The 11,016-nt window shown below is 39.1% G+C and overlaps 1 protein-coding gene across 1 annotated transcript in view; it reads left to right on the top strand.

The window, feature by feature from the left end:
- The first annotated feature begins 2,249 nt into the window (after nt 1-2,249).
- The window catches only part of LOC135479878 (retinal guanylyl cyclase 2-like), a 51,506-nt gene continuing 42,739 nt past the window's right edge, over nt 2,250-11,016 (top strand). Inside the window, exon 1 of the mRNA XM_064759784.1 lies at nt 2,250-2,412. Coding sequence (XP_064615854.1) covers nt 2,250-2,412 — 163 coding nt within the window. The remainder of the gene's footprint in view (nt 2,413-11,016) is intronic.

Below are 11,016 nucleotides of genomic sequence, written 5' to 3'. Positions count from 1 at the left end.
GCTCTCTTGCTGTTGTTTTTCATTTAACATACATCAAGACTCAGGAACTTAAGTGAGCGCTATCCACAGTAACATACAACAACGCACCATGTGGACTGTCCATCTGAAATATAACGCCATGAAGATCATTTTGAACAAGCAAAAACGAAAGATCATTTTCGAACGAGCATGAAAATAACAGGAACGACATTTTCTCTTTTAAACGTAGATGAAACGTGATATTCTGGATTCCATCCAACAATAGTGCAATTTCCATCAATTTGTGGTATTTTTGCCCTTAGTTTTATAGTCTGTCGCACTGTCCTTATGGTAGTCTATCTCACTTAAAGTGCTGAGCTCAGAAATGTCACAGCCGTTGACAGTTAATATCAATGAGGAATGGGGAAGTTTTTCTATGCCTTATTCCATCATATTCCAGGTACCAATTTTGTCACTGACCGACGTGGTGTAGTGTGTTACAAACGTTGACTGTTAATATCAATGAGAAATGGGGAGGTTTTTCCATGCCACATTCCATCATATTCCAAGTACCAGTTTTGTCACTGACCGACGTGGTGTAGTCTGTTACAAACGTTGACTGTTAATATCAATGAGGAATGGGGAAGTTCTTCTATGCCACATTCCATCATATTCCAAGTACCAGTTTTGTCACTGACCGGCGTGGTGTAGTCTGTTACAAACGTTGACTGTTAATATCAATGAGGAATGGGGAAGTTCTTCTATGCCACATTCCATCATATTCCAAGTACCAGTTTTGTCACTGACCGGCGTGGTCTAGTCTGTTACAAACGTTGACTGTTAATATCAATGAGGAATGGGGAAGTTTTTCCATACCACATTCCATCATATTCCAGGTACCAATTTTGTCACTGACCGACGTGATGTAGTCTGTTACAAACGTTGACTGTTAACATCAGTGAGGAATGTTAAAGTTTTCCATTCCTTATAGTAAGCTTTTATGTAAGTTTATTATACAGCTTTGTGTTTGTATATAAATTTTTGCAGACGGTGTATCATGCAGAAAGTGTGACGTGCAGCATGAACTCACATTTTATAGCAGGTTAAAAACACACCAGTGGGTTATGTTCATCTGGCCCCTATGTGGCTTACAGGTGTAAGGCTCGAATCCAGCTGTGCTATTGTCTGACTGCGATCTTAAATCGGGAAGGTTATCAGATTCTTCTATCCATAAGTGTCTCCGCCATGATTTACGACCATTAAGTTAGTACGGCAGACAATTATTACTCAGATTAATAAATGTGTGGTGACAGAATTGGTACCAGAATCAAATCTGAGCTCAGCACTCTTGTTTGCTTGTTCAAAATGATCTTTACCGTTGATACTCATGTTTTTTTTTGTATGTGTTTTTATCTAGAAAATGAGGCCGAGTTGATACTGTATATATTACTGGGCCTGGTTGGGGCGGCGTGTGTCGGCCTCTTCATCGCTTACATGGTTCGGTAAGTCCCAAGCACACATTTTCTTGTACACAATAAGCCAGCTGACACTGGGAAAGTCTTTTTTATGGATATACAACTTCTTGGTTTACTAGCACGACGTTTCGATGTAGTTACTAGCATCGTTATCGTCGTAAACGTCGTGTGAATAAACCAAGAATTTGTATATCCATAAAAAAGACTTTGCCAGTGTACTTCCTTCCCAACTTCTAAGAGTCAGTCTAACAGGCTAAGCCAGATAACAGTTTGATGATCTGTGAAATGCCTTTTTGGATATTTTATTTATGACATTATATATGAAACTGCATTCATTCGATTCATTTTTTCACTAAAGCAACATCGATCAGGTTAATGTCTGCGCGAAACCGGAGTGCCCGGAGTAACCCGCTACCCGTCACTAAATCGCACCTTGACGATCGATCGAGAACTGGATTCGAACCTGTGACCCCCTTGTCAAGAAGCCAATCGGCTGCTATGACGACAATGTTTTCATTTCTCCGAGCCAATCTGGGCTTTTTTATGATCGGAAGTAAAGCTATCACCGCCTGTATGCAGTACTTCGCAGTACACATGCAGTTTTTTTCCTAATATGGTTTGCTGTCCCGTTTCATATGTTAATACATCAAAATACTGACAGACCACCGGTTCTTTTTGGTTGTCATTTGGCCTACTCATATCGCTGAAGATACAGAGCGGTATTACAACGGCAGATTGGTTTTCTTTCAGTAATGACATGCTCCGCAAGCAGAACAAAACATGTGGCATTTATAGACATATAAAATTACAAAGATAATGGATATGCGAATCGAGACATCCGTCATCAAATACAATTTTTTTTCTTCCTTTGTTTCCCTCAGGAGATATTTGGAAAGGAAACAAATGGAGAAAGGCCCCAATAAGCTACTTCTGACTTCCACCGATATTGTGTTCGTCCACCGGAAACATATGAAAGGGAGTTCCAAGGTAAGTTTGTCAATTTTGTCCAAATATGCTTTCATCACAGCCCATTTAATTGCAAAGAGAAAACTGAGCAGTGCTGATTCAGAAACATTTCAAGCAACCCTTCTGACAATCTATATTACAGGTCAACGGTGCATTTTTTTAAAAAAGATGTAAAATCTTATAAATTGCCAAAACAATGATCTGTGGCACAAATAGAAGATCTTGAGTTTATGTTGAAAATGTCTGCTTTTAAAATCCGCGAGTTTCATTAGCTTCCCACGTGCTGAAGGATTTGATTACACACACAAACAATTCTCAGCATGGAACGGATGCACGGATGAACATCAACCATCCATTTATTTAATTATCTGTTGTTTAATGCCATATTGTGAATGTTTCACTTACATTTTAGCGGGCAGTTTTATGGATAGAGGAAACTGATGTGCTGGAGGTTATCTCTTGGCCTTCGGCTAGTCACTGTCGAACTTTACACAGATTTGCTTTTGCAACATCGATCGCTTATTGTCGCCATCTCCTCCAACAAATAATGAGAGTGGGAAAATACATAGCTGTACAAGGCCAAGATTGAAACTGCACGCCATGTGCCATCTGTGATTGAGATTCGAGAAACAGACAAAAAGAATCGACTTTCCTTGTCATTGTCTCCAAGGTTATCATGTCTCATTATTGTCTGCATGTATGAGAAGTTACATCGCAGAACAGCTGGAATGTAATATATATTATTACTTGTACAGTTTAGAAGCGTGATCTGTTAGAGACAAACAGGATAGGTAGAAGTGTGAAACGTGTCAGCATATCACAAAGACGCATCTCTAAAATCGAAATGATCGTCACAGGAGAATGTTATCTGCATGACAAGTCTAATTTTGGGTCATGAAGGAAATAGTATATGACACCTCTAGTAGCAAGATGTAATAGCTGGAATAACCCAAAACGACACATTCAACGAAATGTAGTTAGTTCAGTTTCACGTATCATTCTTAGTGAATGTCGCCACGACATGCCTGGAATATTGCCGATGTGACTATAAGCCAAAATTATTACTTCTTCAAGAATAGTCCTGTCTATGTTGTATCACCGGAGTCAACGCGTTACAGGATGAATGTTACAAAAAACTGTTTAAACTATTTTTGTGAAATTTCTTTCATTAGTGGCATTCGCCAATTAATTTCCACGAAATGTCTCCACGGCTCATGGGAAGATGAAATGGCTAGGATAGTGAATTGTTGCGTCATGCACAATATGGAGTAGCGCAATATTATATTGTTATATTTTTTCCTTTGAAGCATACACGCCACTGATGTAAAGAGACTGGATTTGTCGCCCGCTTGAGTTTTAGGACTCAGTGCACTACGCCTTTCCAAATTGGCACTCAAGGGCACACGTTTGATCAGTCGTAGGCAATACTGTTAGAAATACGTTCAATGTGGCACACTTTGGGTATTGTATTTGTAGCACATATGGGAGGCCACTTTGGGTATTGTATTTGTAGCGCATATGGGAGGCCACTTTGGGTATTGTATTTGTAGCGCATATGGGAGGCCACTTTGGGTATTGTATTTGTAGCGCATATGGGAGGCCACTTTGGGTATTGTATTTGTAGCGCATATGGGAGGCCACTTTGGGTATTGTATTTGTAGCGCATATGGGAGACCACTTTGGGTATTGTATATGTAGCAGATATGGGAGACCATTTTGGGTATTGTATTTGTAGCACATATGGGAGGCCACTTTGGGTATTGTATATGTAGCAGATATGGGAGACTACTTTGGGTATTGTATATGTAGCACATATGGGGAGACTACTTTGGGTATTGTATTTGTAGCAGATATGGGAGACCATTTTGGGTATTGTATTTGTAGCACATATGGGAGGCCACTTTGGGTATTGTATATGTAGCACATATGGGAGGCCACTTTGGGTATTGTATTTGTAGCAGATATGGGAGACCATTTTGGGTATTGTATTTGTAGCGCATATGGGAGACTACTTTGGGTATTGTAATTGTAGAACATATGGGACGCCAATTTGGGCATTGTATGTGTAGTACATGTGGGAGGCTTGTAGCCATTTTGGTTCATTTGATTACTCTTATACTTAACATCTGAGGTGGCTACATTGCTGTTTACATGTATTAGCAATATGGGTGACCTGATGCGTTATTGCGTGAGTTAACATCGGGTAAAAGTGTAAGGGAGAGAAAACTTTAATTTCTGTACGATCCTTTAAAATACGAAAAGGAGGTAGATCATAATGATTAGGGAATATTTTTATACCTATTTAATCTACAAGCCTTGGAAATGGAGTTCCAAGCGCTTAATTTTTGGACTTGATTCCTGCTCTTACCTTTGACGTTATAGAATAAATATTTATTTATTTATTTATTTATTTATTTATTTGATTACGCCCTACACAAGAACATTTCACTTATACGATGGCGGACAACGTCATGGTGGGAGGAAGCCAGGCAGAGCCTGGGGGAAACCCACGACCATCCGCAAGCTTAGAACTTATAATTTTCATCTTTGCCACAACAGTTTACAACCATTCTTTGTCTTACAATAGACACGCCAATGGTCAGTCGCCAGAAGCAGTTCTGAAGTTAAGACCGTGACAAGCACAAGCCACAATCCATGCCCCTTGTGGCATTAGTTCGCCAAGTTCTTTCTGATCGAACAGTTCAGTGGTGTGTTTGTCAAGTATATATCTCCAAGTCGATAAACGCCCTTGGTGGGAAAAGGTTTCATTCTAAGCCCATGCCCATTACTTACGTGGCCCCCTGAGAGATGATGTGACTGCCTCCTGATTATGAAGTCTGATGGTAATTCCGTATATCCAGACAAAAGCTACGTCCTAACCCTGTCCCCTTAGGCAGTACAATCCGACACTTCTAGTCTTGACAAACGCCGCTGGCGTACACCAGAGCAAGGTCGTGTTACGTACAGCGTTAATTCCCAATCCATAGGTCACAAGTTCAGTTCCAGCTAGGGGCGGAGTAGGTTCCTGTGTATGAATTAGCGCATGTTCCCCTAAGACGATGATGACATTGCGCCATGGCGATAAGAAAGGTCCGTAAAGGGAGATGGGAAAGTCCACCCGATTCTCCATCCCATTAAGAAGGTAGAGTGTCAAGTGGGACCATTTATCACATTGTCGTCGCTTGCTCTCTATGTTTTAATCTGTTATATTTATATCACAATAAATTTCCGAAATAGGCGAGTTTTCCTTTCCTTTGCGCTGTTACAACATGATGCCAGCTTCTCTCCTGACCTCTACGGGCAGCTTTGTGACACCTTGGTACATCACACTTAACTAGAACTTTCACTCTGCTTGTATTCTTTCCAAAATTTATGTCCTGAAGCTTATTCAAACATATTGTTAGGACTAAGTTAAAGGAAGATGGCTGTTATTTATTATCAAGGCTTTTATGTTTCGAACATAAAAATGTGTTCCCAGGAAATCATACTTCCACTCTTGATTCTTTACCCCTTTAAAAAGTCATTACAGATAAAGTGCCAACTCGGAATTGTATAACAGTGAAGTTATTGAAGTAGGCCCTGAAGTGAGTTTGAATATAATGACACTGAGTTTGTGGACTAGGAACACCGTGAGTTTATGGGATGGAATTGTTGTTCGTTTATGAAGCAGAGAGGTTTTGTAGAATAGAATAACACTGCGAAGTAGGAGTACAGTGAGTTTGTGAATAAAGAGTACAGTTAGTTTGTGGATAAAGAGTACAGTGAGTGTGTGGATAAAGAGAACAGTGAGTTTGTGGATAAAGAGTACAGTGAGTTTGTGGATAAAGAGTACAGTGAGGTTGTAGATAGGGAGTACCGCAAATTTATCGATAAAGAGTACAGTGAGTTTGTGGATAAAGACTAGCGTGAGTGTGTGGGTAAAGAGTACAGTGAGTTTGTGGATAAAGAGAACAGTGAGTTTGTGGATAAAGAGTGCAGTGAGTTTGTAGATAGGGAGCACCGTGAACTTATCGATAAAGAGTGCAGTGAGTTTGTGGATAAAGAGTATAGTGAGTTTGTGGATAAAGAGTACAGTTAGTTTGTGGATAAAGAGTACAGTGAGTGTGTAGATAAAGAGTACAGTTAGTTTGTGGATAAAGAGTATAGTGAGTTTGTGGATAACGAGTACATTGAATTTGTGGATAAAGAGTACAGTACGTTTGTGGATAAAGAGAACAGTGAGTTTGTGGATAAAGAGTACAGTGAGTTTGTGGATAAAGAGAACTGTGAGTTTGTGGATAAAGAGTGCAGTGAGTTTGTGGATAAAGAGTACAGTGAGTTTGTGGATAATGAGTACAGTGAGTTTGTGGATAAAGAGAACAGTGAGTTTGTGGATAAAGAGTGCAGTAAGTTTGTGGATAAAGAGTATAGTGAATGTGTGAATAAAGAGTACAGTGAGTTTGTGGATAAAGAGTATAGTAAGTGTGTGGATAAAGAGTACAGTGAGTTTGTGGATAAAGAGAACGGTGAATTTGTGAATAAAGAGTACAGTGAGTTTATGGATAAAGTGTACAATGAGTTTGTGGATAAACAGTACAGTGAATTTGTGAATAAAGAGTACAGTGAGTTTGTGGATAAAGAGTACAGTGAGTTTGTAAATAATGAGTTTGTGGACAAAGAGTATAGTGAGTTTGTGGATAAAGAGTACAGTAAGTTTGTGAATAAAGAGTACAGTGAGTTTGTGAATAAAGAGTACAGTAAGTTTGTGGATAAAGAGTACAGTGAGTCTGTGGATAAAGAGTACAGTGAGTTTGTGGATAAAGAGAACAGTGATTTTGTGAATAAAGGGTACAGTGAGTTTGTGGATAAAGAGAACAGTGAATTTGTGAATAAAGAGTACAGTGAGTGTGTGGATAAAGAGTACAGTGAGTTTGTGAATGAAGAGTACAGAGAGTTTGCGGACAAAGGGTATAGTGAGTTTGTGGATAAAGAGTACAGTGAGTTTGTGGATAAAGAGTACAGTGAGTTTGTGGATAAAGAGTACAGTGAGTTTGTGGATAAAGAGTACAGTGAGTTTGTGGATAAAGAGTATAGTGAGTGTGTGGATAAAGAGTACAGTGAGTTTGTGGATAAAGAGTACAGTGAGTTTGTGGATAAAGAGTACAGTGAGTGTGTGGATAAAGAGTACAGTGAGTGTGTGGATAAAGAGTACAGTGAGTTTGTGGATAAAGAGTACAGTGAGTTTGTGAATAAAGAGTGCAGTGAGTTTGTAGATAGGGAGCACCGTGAATTTATCGATAAAGAGTACAGTGAGTTTGTGGATAAAGAGTATAGTGAGTGTGTGGATAAAGAGAACTGTGAGTTTGTGGATAAAGAGTACAGTGAATTTGTGGATAAAGAGTACAGTGAGTTTGTGGATAAAGAATACAGTGAGGTTGTAGATAGGGAGTACCGCGAATTTATCGATAAAGAGTACAGTGAGTTTGTGGATAAAGAGTATAGTGAGTGTGTGGATAAAGAGTACAGTAAGTTTGTGGATAAAGAGTACAGTGAGTTTGTGGATAAAGAGTACAGTAAGTTTGTGGATAAAGAGTACAGTGAGTTTGTGAATAAAGAGTACAGTGAGTTTGTGGATAAAGAGAACTGTGAGTTTGTGGATAAAGAGTACAGTGAGTGTGTGGATAAAGAGTACAGTGAGTTTGTGGATAAAGAGAACTGTGAGTTTGTGGATAAAGAGTGCAGTGAGTTTGTGGATAAAGAGTACAGTGAGTTTGTGGATAAAGAGAACAGTGAGTTTGTGGATAAAGAGAACAGTGAATTTGTGAATAAGGAGTACAGATTATGAAATAAAGATGACGGAGATTTGCGGGAAATGGTTGCGATAAATTGTAGATTAGGATCGTAAATTTGCGGAATATGTTTGCTATAAGCGTGTAAAGTGATAGTACACCGAGTGTTTGGAACAGAAATACGGTGATCTTTTGACGTAAATTACGATAAGTTTCTGGAAAAGGATTAATACTGTATTTCTCTTCTCTACACAAATTCGTGCATAGAAGTTATGTGTTCTCGTGTTCGTCCATTCGTAGAGGGATAATCTAAGTTGTGTATTCTGGTATTCGTCCATTCGCGTGGTGATAATCTAAGTTGTATATTCTCGTATTCGTCCATTCGTGGGGTGATAATCTAAGTTGTGTATTCTCGTATTCGTCTATTCGTGGGGTGATAATCTAAGTTGTGTATTCTGGTATTCGTCCGTTCGTGGGGTGATAATCTAATGTTCTCATCCGCTCTGAGAGCATAATTGGCTTTTTTTTACGAAGAACCAAAATAGTATGGGAGAAATTTATTACCAATTGAATCATATCTCTATAATCAATCTTTCTAAGATTTTAAAATTAAATCTTGATGAGCTTATTCATAATTTATTTCACGCAAGAACCTGGATTAGTTTAATCTAAAGTTGATATTTCCCTGCTGATTTGATACAGAAAAAACAGTATCGACTGGGTTTCCAGTGGGCACGTCATTGCAACTGCTCATAAACTGGCTTTGCTAGTTAAATAATTAACAGGGGGTTTACATAACCAAGGCGCATTACTCTTTTGTAATGTTGCATCGCTGATTGGGTGGAACGATATCATGCGAATAATCATGATGTCAAAACAAACACATAGATATCAGCATTAAGAATTAGAAATATATGTATTCTCATTGCATGAACTGACAGGAAGCCGGATTTCTCGGGCTACGTGGGACCATTTATCACATGGTTGACGCCGCTTTAATTTGACCTCTGTGCTGTAATCCGTTATAGTTATACCACACTGGAATTCAGAATGAGGCGGGATCGTCTTTCCTTTGTGCAGGTGTCCCTGTTTGCACAGCGTACGTATCTAGATCTCCATTTAAGGGAGTTTTTTTGTTTGTTAGGTTTTTTTCATTCAGTCCTTCATGTTTACTTTATAAAATTTATGCCTTGAAGCTTATTCGAACATATTACTAGGACAAAGGTAACGGAGGATGACAAGAACTGTAATTTATTATCAAGGCTTTTACGTTTCGAACACGAAATTGTATCCATCTTTTCTGTGCCTAATCTGCATATGTTTCTGTTCACGGTGGTGTGATGTGCAAAGCGTTGTTGCCGTCAGTCAAGCGAATTCTAACCTAAAACTAACTGTTAAACTTCAATACAATGTTTACCTTATGGTTTGGGCAGGGGGAGGGGGTGAAATCTTGGTATATTTGCATCACACAATGTTCATTACTTTGCCCCGTTGATTGGGTTTCTTGTCACCATAATTCTGTGACAGTTCTTTGAGTACGGTGTAAAACCCCAGTCAAATGTATTTCGTTTAAATCACGTCTCAAATTTTCGTTTAGGTTAGAACTCGAAGTACAATTTCAACAAACTCTGAGAAAGATATACTATTTTGCGAGCTTCGTTTGCTCAGAAAGACCTCGAAATTGATCTTTTTCTCATTCCGTCTTTTTATGATAATACTACGACATCAGATAGGTTAAATTTTCATGAGCAAGAGCGAATATCTCGTCTCCTTAATTCATGTCGTAGTTTTCAATTTCGTGAAGCACGATAGAAAAATGGGTGAACACCGAATGAACAAGCTTTAAGAAGCGATCTGCCGAACATTGGAAGAATCCGCAGATCCCATTAATTCCTCCAATATTTCATATTATCTGGATTCCAGCAGTAAACTGTGTCTATCCTGTTTCTTAACACAGTGATGTAATAAGTCGCGCCGTCAAATATCCTTTCCTGTGGGAACATCTTTAAAATGTCATTTCCAAATCGACAAAAGAACTAATAATTCCCCGAAAACATTTTTGGTGTCATTTATTTGCAAATGATGTCTTAAAAATTTGATGTAAATTCAGAATTGCCAAAGATTTTATATGAAAAGAAGCATCTGGCAATTTTGCATTTGGCATGGAACCAGATTTATTAAGTTAGACAACCAAAGGGCACCAAATCAACCGTCTATTTCGTATTACCCTGTGCAATTACAGGTTATCACTGTACCAAGGCTATTCCGTCAAACCCTTTCACTTTGGTGGTTTGAGTTAAACGTCGTGATGAGAATTGGCCTTTGCGTGTATTGCCGTATAAACTCTATGGTGGACGGAAGGATGTCTGTTTTGACGCATAGATTGACATTCCTCTCAATCACGTCCTGTGCAAAGAACCCAACATTGCAACCGTGTGATATGAATGGCTCGATATTGAACGAACTTGTGACACCTCACTGCGTACACGATGTCAATTGGTCGACTTTCAGGGAACTTGGCGCAAAGCAAAGAGGTGCAGGATGTTGGGTTCTCAATTAATATTCAGATGTGCCACCCCAGCATGCCTAAGGTCAAAACTATGGAAACACCCAAGTGCTATTCTGGTCCACCCAGAATTGATCAATAAGGACTTTTCCGGGGCCTGACAAACCCCTGTTAGAAATCTCCAACCCGTACCCCAAGGCTATAACGAGCTAAACACAAGCTGAACGATGATCAGTTTTTCCAATTTCCTTCGCTGATTTCTGCACGGCTGGCCTCTTCTCTTTCAAAAACCCATATTTTATTCACGATTTATACTCCTGTTACACTTAGAAGGCACAGACTT

This window comes from Liolophura sinensis, chromosome 12, assembly GCF_032854445.1.
Source record: "Liolophura sinensis isolate JHLJ2023 chromosome 12, CUHK_Ljap_v2, whole genome shotgun sequence".
Taxonomy (NCBI): domain Eukaryota; kingdom Metazoa; phylum Mollusca; class Polyplacophora; order Chitonida; family Chitonidae; genus Liolophura; species Liolophura sinensis.
The sequence above is the reverse complement of the archived record's forward strand: the minus strand, read 5'-3'. Positions and strand labels throughout refer to the sequence as shown.